The sequence below is a fragment of the Notolepis coatsorum genome (assembly GCF_963971535.1).
Source record: "Notolepis coatsorum genome assembly, chromosome: 19".
Taxonomy (NCBI): Eukaryota; Metazoa; Chordata; class Actinopteri; order Aulopiformes; family Paralepididae; genus Notolepis; species Notolepis coatsorum.
Genome location: NC_140183.1, coordinates 59676125 through 59701124, shown reverse-complemented (window position 1 = coordinate 59701124; position 25000 = coordinate 59676125). Strand labels below are relative to the sequence as shown.

The 25000-nt window shown below is 41.7% G+C and overlaps 1 protein-coding gene across 1 annotated transcript in view; it reads left to right on the top strand.

Moving 5' to 3' along the window:
* The window catches only part of LOC311246516 (cyclin-dependent kinase 14-like), a gene marked incomplete at its 3' end in the record, with an annotated part of 332639 nt that extends 319164 nt beyond the window's left edge, over window positions 1-13475 (top strand). The window contains exon 14 of the mRNA XM_084336667.1: window positions 13423-13475. Within this exon, the coding sequence (XP_084192793.1) occupies window positions 13423-13475 (53 nt within the window). The remainder of the gene's footprint in view (window positions 1-13422) is intronic.
* Window positions 13476-25000: the final 11525 nt, after the last annotated feature.

The window sequence follows — 25000 nt, the reverse complement described above, 5'->3', positions numbered from 1 at the left end:
TTTTACTACTATGTACCTTACTACTACACTACTATACTTATACTACTACCTATCATGCTAATATGTCTATACTACTATGCACTCAAGTTCAACACTATTTGATGAACAACGCCACTGACCCTCAGCTGCCAGAGAGGTACCCCTCTGACTTGTTGTTCGCAATTTGCAAGTCACTTTGGGTAAAAGCGGCAGCTGAACGACCAAACGTAAAATGTAAATGTGAACGCAGAGGGAGGATGAAGAGGAATGCGAGGGGTCGCGTGGCGCGATGAAGAGATGCGACAGAGAATCCCCCGTCTCCCGCGACCAATTAGGGAGCGACCTGGGTGGCTCGGCGGGGAGATAACTCACGCGGGCTCACAGACACTCTCTCACACGCACTTGCAGGCTCTCTCACACGCACTTGCAGGCTCTCTCACACGCACTTGCAGGCTCTCTCACGCAGGCTCACAGACACTCTCTCACACGCACTTGCAGGCTCTCTCACACGCACTTGCAGGCTCTCTCACACGCACTTGCAGGCTCTCTCACACGCACTTGCAGGCTCTCTCACACGCACTTGCAGGCTCTCTCACACACACTTGCAGGCTCTCTCACACACGCTCACACACTTAATCTCACACCCCGTGGCTACAGCCGCAGTCAGCTTTTGTTGGCCTGTCGCACATACTGTGTCGAACAGCTGTGCGGCTGTGTTTGAGACACGCACATACACAGACACATACACACACACACATACACACACACATACGCACGTACACACACATACACACACACACATACATACGCACATACACACACACAGATACATACATACACACACATACACACACACACACACACACACACACAGCACTCTGCTTGGTCACTGCCTCGCAGCACTGCATCTGTGGCTGTTATGAGCACGAGGTTTACAGAACACAGGAAGGGGAATGCGTATAAAGACAATCTCGCCCTCGGACGCACACACAACTCCTCCAGATGTTCATTCTTCACATTCTCTCTGCAGTTTGATTTTCCGGAACATATTTATATATCGATTTGCAGCTTTACAGTAGCCGTGTTTTCACATTTCTCTCAGCCGACACGAAGGAACAAACTTTTTCTGAAATATTCTAAATAAAAAGATTCTTCAATTCAGTTATTGGTTCTCTCCACCACTGTGTTTGGTGTAAAACCAAATATGAAAGCTTTATTTGAAATATTAGTAAAATGAACCACACCTCTTTAGACAGCCCCCAGAGACACCATACCATAGGTAGTCTAGTGTACTAGTGTATATTATTAACACTCTTTAGACAGCCCCCAGAGACACCATACCATAGGTAGTCTAGTGTACTAGTGTATATTATTAACACTCTTTAGACAGCCCCAGAGACACCATACCATAGGTAGTCTAGTGTACTAGTGTATATTATTAACACTCTTTAGACAGCCCCAGAGACACCATACCATAGGTAGTCTAGTGTACTAGTGTATATTATTAACACTCTTTAGACAGCCCCAGAGACACCATACCATAGGTAGTCTAGTCACTCTAGTGTACTAGTGTATATTATTAACACTATTTAGACAGCCCCAGAGACACCATACCATAGGTAGTCTAGTGTACTAGTGTATATTATTAACACTCTTTAGACAGCCCCAGGCCCAGAGACACCATACCAGAGGTAGTCTAGTGTACTAGTGTATATTAAAACTCTTTAGACAGCCCCAGAGACACCATACCAGAGGTAGTCTAGTGTACTAGTGTATATTATTAACACTATTTAGACAGCCCCAGAGACACCATACCAGAGGTAGTCTAGTGTACTATTGTATATTAACACTCTTTAGACAGCCCCAGAGACACCATACCAGAGGTAGTCTAGTGTACTAGTGTATATTAACACTCTTTAGACAGCCCCAGAGACACCATACCAGAGGCAGTCTAGTGTACTAGTGTATATTATTAACACTCTTTAGACAGCCCCAGAGACACCATACCAGAGGTAGTCTAGTGTACTAGTGTATATTATTAACACTCTTTAGACAGCCCCAGAGACACCATACCATAGGTAGTCTAGTGTACTATTGTATATTAACACTCTTTAGACAGCCCCAGAGACACCATACCAGAGGTAGTCTAGTGTACTAGTGTATATTATTAACACTCTTTAGACAGCCCCAGAGACACCATACCAGAGGCAGTCAAGTGTACTATTGTATATTAACACTCTTTAGACAGACTGACTAATAGACTAGGCTACTAGGTTACATATGTTTGTACAAGGATCTTTCTGTCTCCTTGTACATTCCATTCTTGCAATTCAACTCACAACAATGAATGCACTCGAGGCTATAAGTCGACTGACAGTGATACAGCTGCCACGCATATTTGATGTGAACAAAGGTTATTGATTTGGGAGAGATGTGTGGCTAGCAAGCCGGCTACGGGTTACAGGTTGGGTAGCGGTTGATTTTAGAACAGTGATTAGTCTCAAGCCGAACTACATGTGCATTAAACGGTTTTAACGCACACCTGCCGGCCAATCGGAACATTGCAGTATGCACCCGGGTCATGGTATAATCATAAATATTCTATAAAATAATGGTATATAATATTGGTATATCAAATTAAATCAACTTTTTATTACAGATATATGTCAACTACTTAAAAAGTGTGATACTTATTTGATGTTTATTTAGGATCCCCATTGGCCGTTGCCTTGGAAATCACATGATGTACATTAACACAGTTACAATTATCAATAAAACAATTGAAATAAAATAAATAAATACATAATAATGATGATGATGATGATAATAATATAGGAAGTTCTCTTATCAGAATAACATGTTATGCTTAAGCAGTAAGCACTACAATTGTAGTCAGCCATCACCTCAGAGAATATCACATAATATAGTCCAAACTGACCTAATTACTGTTCTTAATTTCTTTTCAAAACTGATCTTACTTGTAATCTGGGTTAAATACAGTGGGAGTCTGTTCCAGGATGACATAGCTTGCCAATTAGGACTCTATGCCAGCTATGTGTGGCATAGTGGCAGAACGCGGCTTCACGTGTTTTGTTTTGGTCCAGGGAACAGTTACTGTAGCAGACCAGTCCCTGGTGACCTCAGAGGTCTAGAGGGTTCATGGTGTAGAAGAAGCCACTCAGAGATGTATTTAGGCCTGGGAAGGAACTCCCACACATGAGTCATGGGCCACCCCGACGTCGACACCCAGTGTGGCGTTTGGGGCCCGCCCGGCGTCCCTCCTCGTCTTGGGCTGCAAGGGGTGAAGATGTCCCGCTCCTCCCGGACAGCGTGTCGATGTGTCCTTGAGCAAGACACTTAACCCCCTAACTGCTCCCGATGAGCAGGTTGGCACCTTGCATGGTTGCCTCCCCCGTCGGTGTGTGAATGTGTGAGTGAACAGGTCAAATGTGAGGAACAAATTGTAAAGCTTTGGATAAAAGCTGCTATATAAATGCAGCCATTTTCCATTTACCATTACAGTGAAACACCACAAGCAAAATCCTTTGTTGGTGCAGTTTGACGCTCCACACAGCAGGTGGCAGTATTGCCTCACGCTGCACACAGTGCACGTCCTGAGCTCTCTGTCTCTGAGCCGAAGCCCCTCAGACAGTCCCCTCTCTCCCTCTCAACCGGGCAGTGTTTGCAGACGCCGATAATGAAAACAGCAACTCCGTTTACGATTTTTCACATATTATTCCGAGTGTCGCTCCCAGACAGACACTGTTTACAATAAGCCGGTTTATTTTCACCCTCACTTTCGCAAAACACACGTCAGTTTTTGTTGGCAGGTCAGATGTGACACGTGGCCTTGACCTCGGGGTGTCGGGAGCCCGGGCTTCACGGGGGCAGAGTGTGGATCCTGCTCAGCGTTTTGAGGCTACGGAGATGTCTGACTGACACAGCGTGAGAGAAGACCAAGCATGCTCTCTCAATTCAATTCAATTCAATTCAAATAGGCTTTATTGGCATGAAATATTAACATACTTATTGCCAAAGCAAGTTCAACATACAAACAATAACATATATATTAAGCAATAAAATACCATAATATTAGTAATAACAGTAAAGACAATCAACAGAAACATATTCAATTACAAAATAATCATTCAATCGGGTAGTCATTTTACAGATGTAGCCACCCAGATACATGTATTTACAAAGCTTGTTCTCTTATTGTATGACAACCATCTACATATTTTGCAGCTAATGCTGTACACTGACTTTTCTCCCCACAACAGCTTTTGATGATCAGGGAGATGGATAAACTGTGGATCAATTTTATTTATTTTATCAGAGAAAACTTCTCTTAGATCCTTATATTTCTCACAGTGTAGTAGGAAGTGAGGTTCTGTCTCAACATCCCCCTGATGACAAAGTGAACACAGCCTGGCCTCTGTGACGGCCTGTTTCTATGGCTAGGCTATATCCACTCAGTCTGTACCGTGTCAATGTCTTTCTTAATTTTATATCATTCACAGTGGTCAGGTATTCTGCCACCGTGTACTCTCTGTTTAGGGTCAAATAGAATTCTAATTTACTTTGAGATTTGGTTGATTTGTTCCAATATTCTATATAATTTTCTTTTTGTTTTGAGATTATTTGGTTGGGCCAGATTGCTTGGTGTCTGTCCTGAAGCCCTGGGCCCTCATTTATCAACGTTGCGTACGCACAGATATGTGCTTAACCCGTGCGTACGATCATTTCTAAGCAAAGTGTGGGACTTATCAATTTGAACTTGTGCTTGACTCTGTGCTTATATCTACGCACAGCTGTTTACAACGCGGAAATAAGCACTGACTGCGCTCCGCGTATAACTCAACTCGTTATTATTTTGCGCATAGATTGCAGAAATACGGGAACGTTTTGATTATATTTAAAAGGCTTTGCCATTGTTAAACGTAATAAGTGGAACCCCGAAGCTGTAAGCAGAATACAAGTCTACAAGTCATATGAACACCCACGAATCGTGGGCCACGATATAGTGTTCTTCCCCCTTCCTACTGTATAAGAAAGAATTAAAAACGCATTGCAACGAGAACAGAGGTTATTTGTTGAGTGTATGTGTATTACAAAACCCTTGCAATAAATGTGTCTTAAATGAATGAAAATACATGCTCTGGATACAGAGCATATATCGTGTGGGTGATATCATGACTTGTATTCTGCTTACAGAATTTCACTTATTTAGTTTTACAATGTCATAGCCTAAATCAAAACGTTCCCGTATTTCTGCAATCTATGCGCAAAATAATAACGAGTTGAGTTCTAACAAAGAACGTATTACATGCTGGGTGGGCTGATAGAGTAAACTATGATATGAATATGATATGATATAAGGTATACTGGTTCGTCCGCGAGGATAGCGAGGAGTCGGATAGCCATTAAATGCCATTTGAGAATTAATGCAAAGCGACGGCCTATAGCCTATACATATTATTTAATGTTTTCATAAGCGTAAAGATACAACAGCTAGATTAATGATCAAGTTAGTTTATTGTGCAGGGTTCGCAGGGCTGTGTCATGTGCTATTATATATGCGCAAGTTACTGTTGCATAATGTAGGCTATGGGCTGGCTGCTATTATATGTAATTCATATAGGCTACCTAATACCGACAACAAAATAGATTGTATCATATAGAGCTGCCGCGATTATCGCATTACCGCGGTATCGCTGTTACATCACGCCCACCGCAGAGTTAGGCTGAATACCGCATCACTGCTGTTTTTTATAATAATAATAATAAAGTACCCTGCTCTCGTTGGGCTTGCGGCTCTGCAGATATACCCTACTCCTCTGTCGAGGTTCCAAGCGACCCTATTGGGTACCAGAAAAGTCACGTGAAACACTGCAGACCACTGATTGGTCAGAAGAGAGACGCGTCACATGTTGGAGCGTCCTGCAGTGTGTTACCACCAATCGGCAAGCGCGTATTAGTTTTTTACGTCCTGAATGTCAGCCATTGATCAGAGCTCACAACACGGCTAATAACGTTAGCTCCCCGCCGGAGTGGATTACCATCACTCCTCAGGAGTACTAAACGAGGCATAATGATTTTACTGCAACGAATGTTATAATAAAAGCCCTTCATTCTATACACTTGTCTGATTGAAAACTTTTTTAACAGACCGCAGAATGGGCACAACTCGGCACGCTCTGAGCAAAGAAAGGAACTGAGATATGAATTGAGTAATGCTTGCCTTGCTATGGTCCGGTAAATATGCTGATGTTATTGAACGTGTAACTATATAACATTAATGCCACAAAACGAATGCCTTTGTTAATCATAAGTAGTAACTTTATAATAATAATAAGAAGAAGAAAGGGTCGGGGGGGTAACCGCCGGGCGCTACCACCCCTGCCCGCGACACAGAGTGAACGGCGCACGACCAGAGGGGAGACTTCGAATCCGTGTTTCACTTTCAATAACGAATGCGTGCTTGCCGAATCCCAAACAATATTCATACTGCAAAGTCATCCTCTAAAGATAGACATTTAGACTAGAGGCAGGCTATATGCTATAAAGAGTAGACTACAAAAAAAAAAAAAAATGCATTCAAACTTTTTTATTTTTTATTTTCTTGTGTGCGGTAATAACCGCAGCGGTAGGAAATATTTCACAAATTTGTGCGGTAAGGAAAACATCAATACCGCGGCAGCTCTAGTATCATATGCCTCTACACACATCATATTATACCCGGTAGCCAATCCATATTCCAGCATGGTTATAATAATGACACACCAACGCGCCAAACAGTGGTTAACGAATGGTCTTTATTAGTATTTTGAGCTGTCCAGGCAGAATTGCAGCAATGGTCTTAGGGAGTCGTTGATATCTGACATCACCATGTACAAGTCCGCCAGCATTTTATTTATTATGCCATAACACGGGTTGTGTCTTCTTGGTTCGGCAGCGCCTCTGTGAACAATCTCTCGTGGAGTTTCTCAGAGTTCGCTCGGGTCAGTCCATTATTTCACATCCCATGGGGGTGTTTCATTACCATATATGGATAATCGGGGCGGTTTTGGTATGCAAATATGTAAAACCGTGCACGAGCTGCAGCGTAGGATCAAAGTGATATTTATCAAGACAGGTGTGCGTACGACCTGTGTACGCATGTGTGATAAATCCAGTTTTCTTAGTGCGTACACACATTCTAAATTATGTGCTTAAGAACAAAGATAGAACACTTTCTAAGAATCGTTGATAAATGAGGGCCCTGGTGTTTGTGGGCAGAGATTTCTGACTAGCTGGCAGAGGGGACTCTTGTCTGGGTTCATCTCCTGGCTCTGAAGGGCTTTGTAGTGGTAGGAGTGGGGGTCACTTGATTGGAGGTGTGTATAAAATTTGATGGCTCGCTTTTGAATTTTTATAATTAGAGGGTATTGGCCAAGTTCTGCCCTGCATGCATTATTGGCAGTGTGTCTGTGAACCCTAAGTAGGTTTTTGCACAATTCTGCATGCAGTACTTCTAATGGATGTTTTTCCCATTTTGGGAAGTCTTGGTTAGTTAATGGACCCCACACTTCACTGCCATATAATATTATTGGATTTATTACAGAATTTAGAATTTTGAGCCAGGTCCTAATTGGGATGTCAATTGGAAAGCCATTCTTCCCTTCTCCTTCAGTTCATTCACAGCCATGTTGAAGTTACCATTATGATTTATTTTCAATCCCAAATATGGGTAACTTTTTGTGTTTTCTAATATGCGTGTGCCTAATTTAAATGTATTATGTGAACTCTGAGACTTGTGTCTCCTTTGAAAGACCATGACTTTAGTCTTCTTCATGTTTACGTTCAGAGACCATGTCTGGCAGAACTGGTGGAGGATGTCTAGGTTCTGTTGTAGACCCTCTTTAGTGGCTGACAGCAGAACTAGATCATCTGCATACATCAACTAGTTTACATTGGTATCGTGCAAAGTCAGACCGGGTGCAGTAGAAAGTTCTAATAACTTTGCTAATTCATTTATATATATATTAAACAACGTTGGGCTTAAATTGCACCCCTGGCGGACTCCGCGACCCTGGGTGAAGAAATGTGTTCTTTTATTGCCAATTCTAACAGCACATCTGTTTTTTGTGTACATGGATTTGATCAAATCATATGTATTTCGGCGGCTAGGTGGCGCAGTGGGCAACGCAGGAGATGCTGGGTTCGAGCCCAGCTCTCGGCGTTGCTACCAGCTTGGCTGGTCGTTCATACTAATACAATTGGCAGTATTAGGGGGTGGGAAGCTGGTGGGTGGGGATCGGACGTTGTGGACAGCGACTCCTACAGGTCGGTTGGTGCGCCTGCGCAGTAGAATCAGGAAGCGACGAGGGCGGCGTGTCCCTCCCACGCAGACCCTCGCCGCTGAGAGATTGCGCTGTGCAGGTGAAAAGATGCGACGGCTGCCTCCTCGAGTACCGGAGGGGACACGTGATGCAAGGCTTCATCCACATTGCAGCCGGCTTGTGGGAGGCATGGCCTAACAACGTTCGAGACAGGGGAGGGTAGAATTGGACAATACGAAATTGGGGACGGGAGAAAAATAGAAAAATGGGGAGAAAAGGTACATTAAAAAAAAATAATCATATGTATTTCCTCCAACGCCACTTTCTAGAATCTTGAAGAAGAGACCTTTGTGCCAAATTGAATCAAAAGCTTTTTCAAAATCGACAAAGCAGGAATATATTTAGTTTTTGTTCTGTTTCACGTGAATGTCAATTAAGGTTTTAAGAGTGTATATATGGTCAGAGGTACGATAATTTGGTAAGAATCCAATTTGGCTTTTACTTAGAACACTGTTCCGTAAGGAATTCTATGTCTGGTGTTGATGATACTACATAGAAGTTTGCCCAAATTACTTGTCACACAGATACATGTATCGTTTTTTGGGTCATATTTATCTCCACTCTTGAATATTGGGGTTATGAGTCCTTCATTCCAAACATCAGGAAAATAGCCTAAATTTTGTGTCAAATTGAATAATTTTAAAATAGCCAGTTGGAATTTTTCAGAGCTGTGTTTAATCATTTCATTCAATATGCCATCTGTACCACAGGCCTTTCTAGCTTTAAACTATTAATGCGGCCTGAATATAGTGACCGAGAATGGTCACCTAATTATCTTAAGAAAAGTGCATCATTAGCATTATGTTTGTTGTCTAAAGGGAAACATAATGGTACAATTTAAGATTTTAATGTTATCCGCATATAAAGGACAAATAAAACATCGTTAATTTGTAAGAAACCTCAATGAAAACGGTGCAGGGTAAGTTATATTCGCTATTGTTATGAAAATGTGATAGAATCCTATAAAAATGTGGACGCATTTGGTCACCGTGACGTTATGCCTCACATTCACCCGTTCACTCGCACATTCACACACCGACGGCGGAGGCTACTGACCTGCTTGTCGGAAGCTGTTATGGGTTAAGCGTCCTGCTCAAGGACACTTTGACACGCTGCCGGTAGGAGCTGGAATCGACCCGGGAACCTTCTGATTGCCAGACGACCGATTTACCTCCTGAGCCACTGTTGCGATGCATGGATGTATGGATGTATGGATGTATGTATGGATGTATGTATGTATGTATGTATGTATGTATGTATGTATGTATGTATGTATGTATGGATGGATGGATGGATGGATGGATGGATGGATGTATGTATGTATGTATGTATGTATGTATGTATGTATGTATGTATGTATGTATGTATGTATGTATGTATGTATGTATGTATGTATGTATGGATGGATGGATGGATGGATGGATGGATGGATGGATGGATGGATGGATGGATGGATGGATGGATGGATGGATGGATGGATGGTTGGTTGGTTGGTTGGTTGGTTGGATGGATGAGAGAGGTTGGCGGCCTCAGAAGACTTGTCTTTGTCCACACAGAGGTCTTGGCATGAGGAGTGAAGTGTGGGACAGTCTGCACAGAGCGAAGGCGCACAGCATAATACACACTGATGTGGAAACACAGTCAGACAGTCCATGTTCTGCTCATTAAGGGTCACTCTTGTGTTCCTACAGTATGCCCATTTTGGAACACCGTGCCACACGCATAATTGTATTACCAGATTTTTTTTTACTAGTTTTAAACTAGGTGAGAGGTCTAAATAAACATGTATTAAACTAGGTGATAGGTCTAAATAAACATGTATTAAACTAGGTGAGAGGTCTTAATCACATGTTTTAAAGCAGGGGAGAGGTCTAAATCACATGTTTTAAACTAAGTGAGAGGTCTAAATCACATGTTTTGCACTAACTAGGTGAGAGGTCTGAATCACATGTTTTAAACTAGGTGATAGGTCTAAATCACATGTTTTAAACTAGGTGAGAGGTCTAAATCACATGTTTTAAACTAGGTGAGAGGTCTGAATCACATGTTTTAAACTAGGTGAGTGGTCTAAATCACATGTTTTAAACTATGCGAGAAGTCTAAATAAACATGTATTAAACTAGGTGAGAGGTCTTAATCACATGTTTTAAAGCAGGGGAGAGGTCTAAATTAGGGCTGTCAGTTTATCGCGTTAATTAGATTAATTAATTACACAGCAAATTATCGCGTTATGAAAATTAACTCAAAATTAAAAAAAAAAAAAAAATATATATATATATATATATATATATATATATATATATTTTTTTTTTATCTCATTCATTATATACGAATGTAGAATAAACATTTACAGACTTTTTTTTAAATGGTCCATTTGCATGTTCTTGGTATCTGATTCTAGGGACATCTATGGATCTCAGGGAATGTATTCCCAGTGTCAGAAATACTGTGTATGTTACTAGGCTTGAGTAAATTGTAATGAACCAAATGAGAATATCTATTCAATTAAATTTGTATTTTTTTTTATCTTTGACTGTGAATAACACCATGCTAAAATTGACCAGACCTGAAAAATCTAAGCAAATGAATAAATGGAAGATGATTAAACAGAAGGTTTTGTAGATACAGTACTGAATTCTGCCATCCGGACACATGCAATTTGAAATATGATTATAGAATATAGAATATCAGGCCTAAAATGGTTATGCGATTAAAATGCAATTAATTAGATTAATTAATTACAATTCCTGTAATTAATTAGATACATTTTTTAATCGCCTGACATCGCTAGTCTAAATCACATGTTTTAAACTAGGTGATAGGTCTAAATCACATGTTTTAAACTAACTAGGTGAGAGGTCTAAATCACATGTTTTAAACTAGGTGAGAGGTCTGAATCACATGTTTTAAACTAGGTGAGAGGTCTAAATCACATGTTTTAAACTAGGTGAGAGGTCTGAATCACATGTTTTAAACTAAGTGAGAGGTCTAAATCACATGTTTTAAACTAGGTGAGGGGTCTGAATCACATGTTTTAAACTAAGTGAGAGGTCTAAATCACATGTTTTAAACTAACTAGGTGATAGGTCTAAATCACATGTTTTAAACTAGGTGAGAGGTCTAAATCACATGTTTAAACTAGGTGAGAGGTCTAAATCACATGTTTTAAACTAACTAGGTGATAGGTCTAAATCACATGTTTTAAACTAGGTGAGAGGTCTAAATCACATGTTTTAAACTAGGTGAGGGGTCTGAATCACATGTTTTAAACTAAGTGAGAGGTCTAAATCACATGTTTTAAACTAACTAGGTGATAGGTCTAAATCACATGTTTTAAACTAGGTGAGAGGTCTAAATCACATGTTTAAACTAGGTGAGAGGTCTAAATCACATGTTTTAAACTAACTAGGTGATAGGTCTAAATCACATGTTTTAAACTAGGTGAGGGGTCTAAATAAACATGTATTAAACTAGGTGAGAGGTCTTAATCACATGTTTTAAACTAACTAGGTGATAGGTCTAAATCACATGTTTTAAACTAGGTGAGAGGTCTAAATCACATGTTTAAACTAGGTGAGAGGTCTAAATCACATGTTTAAACTAGGTGAGAGGTCTAAATCACATGTTTTAAACTAGGTGAGAGGTCTGAATCACATGTTTTAAACTAGGTGAGAGGTCTAAATCACATGTTTTAAACTAGGTGAGAGGTCTGAATCACATGTTTTAAACTAAGTGAGAGGTCTAAATCACATGTTTTAAACTAGGTGAGGGGTCTGAATCACATGTTTTAAACTAAGTGAGAGGTCTAAATCACATGTTTTAAACTAGGTGAGGGGTCTGAATCACATGTTTTAAACTAAGTGAGAGGTCTAAATCACATGTTTTAAACTAACTAGGTGATAGGTCTAAATCACATGTTTTAAACTAGGTGAGAGGTCTAAATCACATGTTTAAACTAGGTGAGAGGTCTAAATCACATGTTTTAAACTAACTAGGTGATAGGTCTAAATCACATGTTTTAAACTAGGTGAGAGGTCTAAATCACATGTTTTAAACTAGGTGAGGGGTCTGAATCACATGTTTTAAACTAAGTGAGAGGTCTAAATCACATGTTTTAAACTAACTAGGTGATAGGTCTAAATCACATGTTTTAAACTAGGTGAGAGGTCTAAATCACATGTTTAAACTAGGTGAGAGGTCTAAATCACATGTTTTAAACTAACTAGGTGATAGGTCTAAATCACATGTTTTAAACTAGGTGAGAGGTCTAAATAAACATGTATTAAACTAGGTGAGAGGTCTTAATCACATGTTTTAAACTAACTAGGTGATAGGTCTAAATCACATGTTTTAAACTAGGTGAGAGGTCTAAATCACATGTTTAAACTAGGTGAGAGGTCTAAATCACATGTTTAAACTAGGTGAGAGGTCTAAATCACATGTTTTAAACTAGGTGAGAGGTCTAAATCACATGTTTAAACTAGGTGAGAGGTCTAAATCACATGCTTTAAACTAGGTGAGAGGTCTAAATCACATGTTTTAAACTAGGTGAGAGGTCTAAATCACATGTTTTAAACTAGGTGAGAGGTCTAAATCACATGTTTTAAACTAGGTGAGGGGTCTGAATCACATGTTTTAAACTAGGTGAGAGGTCTAAATCACATGCTTTAAACTAGGTGAGAGGTCTAAATCACATGTTTTAAACTAGGTGAGAGGTCTAAATCACATGTTTTAAACTAACTAGGTGATAGGTCTAAATCACATGTTTTAAACTAGGTGAGGGGTCTAAATCACATGTTTAAAACTAACTAGGTGATAGGTCTAAATCACATGTTTTAAACTAGGTGAGGGGTCTGAATCACATGTTTTAAACTAGGTGAAATGTCTAAATCACATGTTTTAAACTAACTAGGTGAGAGGTCTGAATCACACGTTTTAAACTAGGTCAGCGGTCTGAATCACACGTTTTAAACTAGGTGAGCGGTCTGAATCACACATTTTTAACTAGGTGAGAGGTCGGAATCACATGTTTGTTTTTGTTTTGTGCTCCTCCCCGCTACAGATCGGTTTACAGTGTACAGCGCTAAGAAGCTCCGACAAGCGTGGAATAAGTAAGTGGATTATTCATTTTAATAATCTTCCTGTCCTTTTCTTTCCCCCTCGTATCTCTCCCGTAACAATAGTGCCGATTGTTCCGTGTGTGTGTGTGTGTGTGTGTGTGTGTGTGTGTGTGTGTGTGTGTGTGTGTGTGTGTGTGTGTGTGTGTGTGTGTGTGTGTGTGTGTGTGTGTGTGTGTGTGTGTGTGTGTGTGTGTGTGTGTGTGTGTGTGTGTGTTCGTGCGTGCGTGCGTGTGTGTCGGAGCCTGTGTGCTATTGCCATTGTCTGTTGCACCTATGAGCATATTAGGTCACAGGTTTTTATTTTATTTTTTTAGCTGAGAGGGACATTTGTCTGCTCTTCCTGTCTTTTTGAAAGGAAGTTCCCATGGGTAGTGTTCCTCAGCCCCCCTCCCCTCCTCCATAAAGAGTGTGACCTCTCTGACACTGCCCCAGGCCAAGAGACGGACTGTCTGACAGGCCTCTTAGAGACTGCTGCTGTCCACCTCCTCTCCCTCTTACACACACACACACACACACACACACACACACACACACACACACACACACACACACACACACACACACACACACACACACACACACACACACACACACACACACACACACAGACGGATATGGTAGCTACTAACCTGCATACTGTCTTTTACTAGCATGCACTCTAATCTACCGCCTATATTACTACCTACTATGCTATAATATGTATATACTACTATGCACTCAACACTGTAGCGCTCAAGTTCTACACTGTTTGTCAAACAACGTCACTGACCCTTAGCTGCCAGAGTGTTACCCTTCCTGCTGACTTGTTGTACAGAACTTGTCTCTTTGGATAAAAGCGTCAGCTAAATGACTGAATGTAAACATAAACATAAATACACATGCACATCATCTGTCTCTGTACATACCTGAACGTAATCCTTTTACATATCTGTAGTAAGGCTGTCCCCGAACCCTGTTTTTGGGATTCGAACTTCGTCAGGGTTTTTTGAACGATCGTTCGAACCTTCGTTTAATAAAGAAATTAAAAATTAAAAATTTAAAGTTTAATCTTTTTTTAATAATATATTTTTTTTTTTTCTGTTTTTACTATCCTCAAACTAAATCCTCAATTTGAATAAAGTGATTAATCTGATTAAATTAGTATTTTTTTCTTTTTATTAAATCAACTTTCCAGCCCCAGACCCAGCCCAGGGAGAAGCCCCAGCCCAACTAAATCAATTAAATCAACTTTATTTAATCAATATAACTCATCAGTTTCTTTTAATACTATAATATTAGTGTAGCCTAATCTTTATCTGGAACTGTGAAGAAAAACCCCATTGGTTTAAACAGAATGAATAGAAAAAAATCTTAAAAAATAGTTTTTTTCTTTTCTTTTTTTTTTATAAAAAGAATTAATGTTGATTTAGAATTCGAATGCCAACGTAACGAACAAAGGTTCGAACGTTCGAACGTTTGGGCTCAGCCCTAAAATTATGTAGATACTGTACCATAGCTATATCTGTACATATCCCTTATCTACTCTTACTAGTTACGCTGCTGGCCAGTATTACTTACTACCATAGTGTATTTATACCTGTATCACTGTACATATTAATACTACAACTCTGTACATACATCTGATTAGCACTGTTAGCACTCGGTAGTAATAATGTATATATGTTATATGCAGTGTAATAATAACCTGTACATTGTATATTACTATTGCACTTTACTGTTACATTTGCACTCTGGTTGGATGCCAAACTTATTTTCCCTGTACTGTACTTGTATGATGACAATACATTTGAATCTCATTTAATCTAATCGAATTACGCATCGACACACACACACACACACACACGCATGCACGCACGCACGCACACACACACACACACACACACACACACACACACACACACACACACACACACACACACACACACACACACACACACACACACACACACACACACACACACACACACACACACACACACACACACACACACACACACACACACACACACACACACACGCACGCACACACACACCCTCACTGCCCTGCCCCTGTCTCTCCTGTCCCAGTCATCTGCCCTCAGGGAGTGTCTACTAGTAGACTAGACCTCTGCAGCTCACACACTGTTCCTCCTGCTCTCTTCCTCCTGCTCTCTTCCTCCTGCTCTCACACTCTCTTCCTCCTGCTCTCTCACTCTCTTCCTCCTGCTCTCTCACTCTCTTCCTCCTGCTCTCACACTCTCTTCCTCCTGCTCTCTTCCTCCTGCCCTCTTCCTCCTGCTCTCACACTCTCTTCCTCCTGCTCTCTCACTCTCTTCGGCACGGTGGTGTAGTGGTTAACACTGTCACCTCACATAAGGTCCAGGGTTCGATTCCCGCTTGGGGACCAGGTTTCCATGATGCCAGGTACCCAGGTGGGGTATCTCCCAGGCCGTTCTGTGTGGAGTTTGCATGTTCTCCCCGTGCTCGCAAGGGTTTCCCCCCCGATAAGATAAACCCAATGGAAAAACATGCACAACAGATCACTAACGCTGTGGCATTTCATCGGCGACTCAGTGCATGTGTGTGTGTGTTCCTGTGGGTCGCCCATCTCGCGTGTGTGTGTGTTAAAACTGCATGACAAATAAAGACTTCTAGTCTAACAATTATTATTATTATTATTATTATTATTATTATTATTATTATTATTATTATTATTATTATTATTATTATTATTATTATTATTATTATTATTATTATTATATTATTATTATTATATTATTATACTCTCTCCCTCTTGCTCTCACACTCTCCCTCTTGCTCTCACACTCTCTTCCTCCTGCTCTCACACTCTTCCTCCTGCTCTCACACTCTTCCTCCTGCTCTCACACTCTCTTCCTCCTGCTCTCACACTCTCTTCCTCCTGCTCTCACACTCTCTTCCTCCTGCTCTCTTCCTCCTGCTCTCACACTCTCTCCCTCCTGCTCTCACACTCTCTTCATCCTGCTCTCACACTCTCTTCCTCCTGCTCTCACACTCTTTTCCTCCTGCTCTCACACTCTCTTCCTCCTGCTCTCTTCCTTCTGCTCTCACACTCTCTTCCTCCTGCTCTCTCACTCTCTTCCTCCTGCTCTCACACTCTCTTCCTCCTGCTCTCACACTCTCTTCCTCCTGCTCTCTTCCTCCTGCTCTCTTCCTCCTGCTCTCACACTCTCTTCCTCCTGCTCTCTTCCTCCTGCTCTCTTCATCCTGCTCTCACACTCTCTTCCTCCTGCTCTCTTCCTCCTGCTCTCTTCATCCTGCTCTCACACTCTCTTCCTCCTGCTCTCTTCCTCCTGCTCTCTTCCTCCTGCTCTCACACTCTCTTCCTCCTGCTCTCACACTCTCTTCCTCCTGCTCTCTTCATCCTGCTCTCTCACTCTCTTCCTCCTGCTCTCTTCATCCTGCTCTCACACTCTCTTCCTCCTGCTCTCTTCCTCCTGCTCTCACACTCTCTTCCTCCTGCTCTCTTCCTCCTGCTCTCACACTCTCTTCATCCTGCTCTCTTCCTCCTGCTCTCTTCCTCCTGCTCTCACACTCTCTTCCTCCTGCTCTCTTCCTCCTGCTCTCTTCATCCTGCTCTCACACTCTCTTCCTCCTGCTCTCTTCCTCCTGCTCTCTTCCTCCTGCTCTCACACTCTCTTCCTCCTGCTCTCTTCCTCCTGCTCTCTTCCTCCTGCTCTCACACTCTCTTCCTCCTGCTCTCTTCCTCCTGCTCTCTTCATCCTGCTCTCACACTCTCTTCCTCCTGCTCTCTTCCTCCTGCTCTCTTCCTCCTGCTCTCTTCATCCTGCTCTCACACTCTCTTCCTCCTGCTCTCTTCCTCCTGCTCTCTTCCTCCTGCTCTCTTCCTCCTGCTCTCTTCCTCCTGCTCTCTTCCTCCTGCTCTCACACTCTCTTCCTCCTGCTCTCTTCCTCCTGCTCTCTTCATCCTGCTCTCACACTCTCTTCCTCCTGCTCTCTTCCTCCTGCTCTCTTCATCCTGCTCTCACACTCTCTTCCTCCTGCTCTCTTCCTCCTGCTCTCTTCCTCCTGCTCTCACACTCTCTTCCTCCTGCTCTCTTCCTCCTGCTCTCACACTCTCTTCCTCCTGCTCTCTTCCTCCTGCTCTCACACTCTCTTCCTCCTGCTCTCTTCCTCCTGCTCTCTTCCTCCTGCTCTCACACTCTCTTCCTCCTGCTCTCTTCCTCCTGCTCTCTTCATCCTGCTCTCACACTCTCTTCCTCCTGCTCTCTTCATCCTTCTCTCACACACGCTCCTCGGAGGCACCCATCTGGTGAGGGGGTCGGGGGTCGTGGCTGTGCACCGGCCGGGGACACGCGCTGGTGCTGTGCCACCGGTGAAAACACAGATGGCGGGACGGGGGGGACGGACGGGGGGGACGGACGGACGGACGGACGGGGGGGGGGGGGGGACAGGGGAGTCTGTCTCAAGCACACTGCTCTCATAGGGTGACTGTGTAACAGCTCTCTCTCTCTGGTGGGAATCAGTCACGGCCATTTCAGCGAGTGCACATGGAGGGTTAACGAGCAGGGAGGGTTACTGTATAAATGTATTCCGTTACAATTGCAAATGAACCTGTTGAAAAACGTATTCACTAACTTACTCTTAGGTATCACAATATTAGTTACTTTTGGGTTACCTCAACGCCAACTATTAGATTGGATTAGATTAAAATGTATTGTCATCATACAGCACAAGTACAGCACAACAAAAATAAGTTTGGCATCCAACCAGAGTGCAAATGTGTAACGATTGGGGGTGATGATGAAGGTGAGAACACAGTTTGCAGACAAGGGAGAAAGAACGGAGGCAGAGACGAGGAGCGATGCTTGAAGAAGGGGTGTTTACTACTGATCCAATATACAATACAAATGAAAGACACTACTACTAACAAAGAAAACGAAGGAAAACAAGAAAACGACAGGAGTATACAGGCAAGGACTCACTAGACATCAACAGGGAAGGCAGGCACGACACGGGGACAACACGGGGTACTGGAGGAAATGACACCACAAGGAAATGAGGACAGACAGACACCTAAATACCCACACTAATTAACAATGATAAACACCTGGCCAAAACACAGAATCACAAACACAACCTAGACACAAAAGCAATGACACCATAAACACAACTAGACACTAAGCCAGGATCAGTCGAGGAGCCGGGAGCCGGCGTAGCAGCCGGAGCAGGTGTAGGGTAATGTAAAATCAACACAAATAAAGTATATTTAGATTCAAATACTATTTTAATAGCTTTCTTTGAATACAGTTTCTCTCCTGTGAAATACAAATGTTCAACAAAACCATCAACATTGACTCAGCTAGACCGCTTTCTTATATTATATTGAAAATGTTTCACTCCATAGATTAATCTAGATTAATTTGTTTAATGCTTTAAATAATTTAAATGAATCTCCAGAGTTAAAGCATACATTTTGGCAGCCCTAATATATATATATATATCCATTTATATATAAATGTATATATACAGTATATACAGCACTATTGTACATGCTATCATCCAGAGTTAAAGGGTAAACTATAGTATGACGTAGATGAAAATAGGAAAAAAGACAAAAGAAACTATATCAATAACATGACTTTTACTTAAAGGATAACTCCACTATTTTGGGAAATTAGCTTATTTAACATCTTCCCTGGAGTTAGACAAGAAGATACATACCTTTTTTGTCTCTGTGCGTGCATTTTAGCTTTGGGAATAGACGCTCCGTTAGCATAGCTTAGCTTCATCACTGGAAGTGAGGCAGGACAGTAGCCTTACAGTGCCTTACAGTGTATTGCAAGGTCTGACATTGACCAAACTTGATATGCATGACCTTGGTGGGCTCTAGGTCAACTCCTGCAAAGGGGGTCAATGTCAGACTTTGCAATCAAAAGTTAGGGGGCTAGGCTTCCGTAGGGAGAGGCACACGAGATGGCTGCTTGAAGTTGTAGCTCCCGACGGTCGATTGAGATAACCTCTCCAAATTCAAAAGAAAAGCTCAAACAATAATGAAATACTCGGAAATAAGTGAGAGGACATAAACTATGAGTCGAAGGAGTCGAAGGAATTGTAAGAAACGGGAGAAAGACGACGGAAACGGCGAGATGGACAAAGTAAGATCAACTAACATGGGTGAAGATGGCGGCGGTGAAAACACGACTGAAACAATTCAAGAGGGACTTGCCAACATTAGCAGAGAGATACGCGACCTTAAGACAGAACTGAAGAACGACTTGAAAACGACACAAGAAGAATTAAAGACAGAACTGATGACAGAACTCAAAGATTTTAAAAAGGAAATTAATCAAGAACTGAGAGCTAACGCACTACAGGCCAAAGCACAAAGCACCAGAATACACGAGGCAGAGGCGCGCATCGGAGAAACAGAAACATGGAATATGACAGTCAAGGAAACACTCCTCATGTCTTTGGAACAGCAGAGAGCCATGCAAGAAGCGCTAACGGACATGGAAGGGAGGTCCAGAAGAACAAATATGCGCATCTATAACGTACCGGAGGGAACGGAGAAAGACTGCCCTCTCCCGGAGTTTATTGATAAACTGCTAAGAGCTGAGCTCTCACTACCGACAGATACCGACCTGCAGATCCAGCGGGCCCACAGAGCATTGGCTCAAAAGCCAGGACCCGATGCACCACCTAGGTCGATTATAATAAACTTCCTCCAATTCACTACCAAAGAGATGGTCATCAGTAAAGCCTGGCAGAAGAAGATCGAGATCGAGGGCAAACGCTTGTCGTTTGACCATGACTACGCGACGGCGGTGATGCAGAGGAGAAGAGAATATGGTGGCATCAAAAGGGCACTGAAAATAAACGGGATTCGGTTCCAGACACCCCTCGCTAAGATCCGAATCCACTGGGACTCCGGCACACGTACATATGACAGCGCCGAGGAAGCCGCACAGGATCTGAAGAAGAGAGGAGTCGCTGTGGAGGAACCAGCCCCCCGCGCTGCTAGAACAGACCAGGACGAGCGACTACAGCGAGGACAACCGTGGCAGCGCGCTGGTAGGAAGGAGAGACACCCGGGAGACACGAGCGAGAGGGAGAGAGGAATAGCCCAACGAGCAAAGAACAGACTGCAGGACTATCAATGTACCACCAGCAAATAAATCTCAGGGTGAGAAATACATAGCATAATAAGACTGGTGAGTTAAGTCAACGTGACGTGAGTGAACTGCCCGAATATGTCGCGGACTATGGGCTGTATTGTGTTGTTTTGACTCGACGTTCCGAGTTTTTGTTGGATCTAATGTGGACTAGCTCTAAGCTATTCACGTGAACGCTGAATAGCCCCTTGACCCAAATGACTGGATGACTATTAGTCTCCCTTTTTTATAGTTTAACAGACTCCACTTGATTATTGAAAGACCGACGAGAGTCACTCAGGCACGCTGTAGGTAGACTAGACACTTTTTTTTTTTTTTATATAGCTCCTTTTTTTCCCGCGGGGGCCTGCACTTGAGTGGAGCCTATCCCCCCACCCCAACGGGACCTAAGCCATGGGATGGCCAGCGAACGTCTGTTTTTGGAAGCCAAGTATTGTTTTTGTTAATGTTACACCTGTTCTCTATGTGTATATGTCTAACTGTTCATGTTTAGTAATGTGTGAATTCCGGGTTGACAGTGTCAGGTTTAAGTTGTTAAAGCACAGATGAGTAGAAACTTTAAGGTGGTATCTATAAATGTAAATGGTCTGGTTAACCCAGTTAAACGGAGCAAAGTCATAACCAAATTGAAACGTGAAAAAGCTCAAATTATCTTTTTGCAAGAAACTCATCTCTCTCAGATGGAGCACGAGAAACTCAAGAAATATGGATATAGGAATACGTTCTATAGCTCGTTTAGATCGGGTCATAAACGAGGTGTTTCTATACTAATTCCTAACTCATTAAATTTTGAACTTATGACAGAAACTAATGATAAGGAAGGACGCTATGTCATGATAAAATGCAAATTAGAGGGCAACTTGGTTACGCTGCTGAATGTATATGCCCCACCGGGGAGCAACAAAGGTTTCTATAAATTCATATTTGGTCTGATAGCAGCGGAGTCTGAGGGGATACTAATCTGTGGGGGAGATTTTAATACTATTCTTAGTCGTGAGCTGGACACTACAAGCCATAGGGTGAACAGGACTCCACAGACAAAAATAATGAATGCTTCACTCACAGATTTAGGAATGTTTGATGTATGGCGAGATCTCCACCCATCTGAGAGAGACTACACCCACTATTCTGTTCCTCACTCTGTTTATTCAAGAATTGACTATATTTTTATGTTTAGAGGTGATAGACATAGGATAATGGATTGTACTTTGGGAACTACTGACATATCAGACCACTCTGCAGTCTATATGACTTTACACTTGGATAGTAGGCCAAGGAACACACTATGGAGGCTTAACACAGGAATATTGAACAACAAAACAATTGTTGAAAGTATTAGGACCGAATTAAAAACATATATAGAGATTAATGACAATGGTGAGGTTAATCCAGTGATTGTTTGGGATGCCGCAAAAGCTGTGCTAAGGGGGAAAATGATTGCCATCACAGCAACACTGAAGAAGACGAAAGAACGCAAATATCAGGATCTGACCCAAAAATTGACATCTATAGAGCAACAGCATAAAAATACTCCAACTAGTCAGCTGCTACAGCAAATTAGGGAAACAAGAAAATTGATTGACGAAGTCTATAAAGATGACATTGAGAAAAAATCTAGATTTTTACGTCAAACATATTATGAATCAGGCCCAAAGGCTACTAGATTATTGGCCAGAAGGTTGCGAAAGCAACAGACACAAAATACAATTAATAAGATTAAAGATCCCTTAACTGGAGTAGTGTCCAGTAATTTGGGAGATATAGAGAAGGCCTTTGAATCATACTACAAAAACCTATATACACAACCAGCACAAATAGATAGTGAAGCCACTATTGCATTCCTGAGATCTCTTGACCTGCCCTCAATTGGCAAAATGCAGAACAAAATTATGACTGCAGAAATCACTATAGAGGAGTTAGACAGGACAATATCTAATCTTAAAACTAACAAATCGCCAGGTAGTGACGGCCTTCCAGCAGAATGGTACAAAGCTTTTCGCCAGGAGATCATGCCATTGCTGGTGGCCTCATTTAACTACACTCTTAGAGAGGGCATCCCCCCTCCCTCCTGGAGGGAGGCGACTATAACAGTACTTCCCAAGGAGGGTAAAGATAAGGAATTATGTAGTTCGTTTAGACCAATATCGATCCTTAATTTGGATTATAAGCTGTACGCCTCCATTATCACAAAAAGATTAGAACAGTTTTTGCCAGACCTAATAAGCACGGACCAAACTGGATTTATATCTGGTCGCCAAACCCAGGATAACTTAAGACGAACACTACATATTATGAATCAGATTAAACAAACCAACGTTTATTCGGCCTTATTAAGTCTGGACGCGGAAAAAGCGTTTGATTGTGTGAGCTGGGACTATTTATTCTTGGTACTAGAAAGGTTAGGATTCAAAGAAGATGCAATTAGGTGTTTTAAAACACTATATACAAGACCCACAGCGAGAATAAAAGTAAACGGTCGGTTAACAAATCCGATCGCCCTAGAACGCGGTACACGCCAAGGTTGTCCATGTAGCCCCGCCCTGTTCGCGATTTTCATTGAACCGCTAGCCCAAGCAATTAGGGAAGACCCCAATATAACAGGTATTAATATAAAAGAAACAGAGCATAAGATAGCATTATACGCGGATGATGTCTTAATTTACTTAAAAAACCCCAGTCTGAGCCTCCCTAGACTAATGGACCTTATTGAAACCTATGGTCAACATTCGGGATACAAACTAAATATAGGAAAAACACAGATACTTACATATAACTATACCCCCCCAAGAGAAATAAAAGAAAACTACAATTTAAATTGGAACATGAAGTCCATAAAATATCTGGGAGTAAGGCTGACTAAGGACTTAACAAAATTGTATGAAGCAAATTACCAGCCCCTAAACACACAAATTAAAAAAGATATAGAAAGATGGTCATTAGCCCCCCTGGATTTCACCTCCAGAATAGACTCAGTAAAAATGAACGTAGTCCCTAGACTACTATATCTTTTCCAGTCCTTGCCGGTGGAAATCCCTGCTAAACAGTTTAACGAGTGGGACAGGATGATTTCTAGATTCATATGGAGCGGGAAAAAACCGAGAATTAGGTTCCGGACACTCCAACTCCCTAAAGAGAAGGGAGGCATGTCCCTCCCAAATCTGAAGGAGTATTACTATGCAGCGCAAATAAGACCTTTGGTCTGTTGGTGTGAAAGGGACTACGAAGCGAAGTGGAAGGACATTGAAGTGAAATCACTTGATATACCACTCCAGACAGTAATTGGTGATAGACAGCAGGCCAAGACCCTATATAGAAACTTAAACCCATTTATTGTACACACCCTACAGACATGGTTCAAAATTGTGAAACAATTCAAGTTAGAAAAAAGGATTAAGATCTTGAGGTGGTTTGCCTTCGATTTAGGATTTAAACCAAGAATGTATGATCAAACATTTAAGGAATGGGCTCTCCGAGGTATTACCTCATTCAGCACAATGGTAGAGAATGGAGAACTTGTGAGCTTTCAAACCTTGAAAGATACATACGGTTTGGATAAACACGACTTCTTCAGATACCTACAACTACGCCAGTACTTTCTAAAAGAGGTAAAGGGGTCTGAGCCCAATACCCCAATAGACAGTGTTATTCAGATATTCATTCAGGCATACAGGGACAAGATGAGTAAAACTGTGTCAAAATTGTATAATAGCTTTGTTCAGGCCAGAACTGACTCCACAAGTTACATTAAGACAAATTGGGAAAAGGAATCAAACATTGAAATAACAGAAGACGAATGGGAGAACATGTGCAGAACTCAATGTAGCTCGACTAATTCAAAAACATGGAGAGAATTCTGCTGGAAAAACTTGACTAGATTCTTCATAACTCCCAAAATCAAATCCCGACAAGTAGGCATAGAGCAACCATGTTGGAGACAGTGCGGCCAGAGGGAGGCAAACCACTCTCATATATTTTGGAATTGTCCAGGAATTCAACGTTATTGGCAAGATGTTCACTCCACCATGCAGGTTATATTGAATTTTAAGATACCGGAGACCTTCTCCTATTTATACCTGGGTAACTTACCTGAGGAATTGGTAGGAGGAGACAGATATTTGATGAAAATATTTTTAGCAGCAAGTAAGAAAGCGATCACGCGTCTCTGGTATCAACAAGAACCTCCAACAAAAGAAAAATGGTTGGCCATTATAGGCGAAATATACACAATGGAAAGACTTACTTTTACCCTCAGATTACAGGAAGAGAAAGGTTTGAAGTACTGGGAAAAGTGGGACTTTTATATGGTAATGACGACAACCAGTGGATGATGTATTGATGTATAGTTGTAAAGAATATTCGCCATACC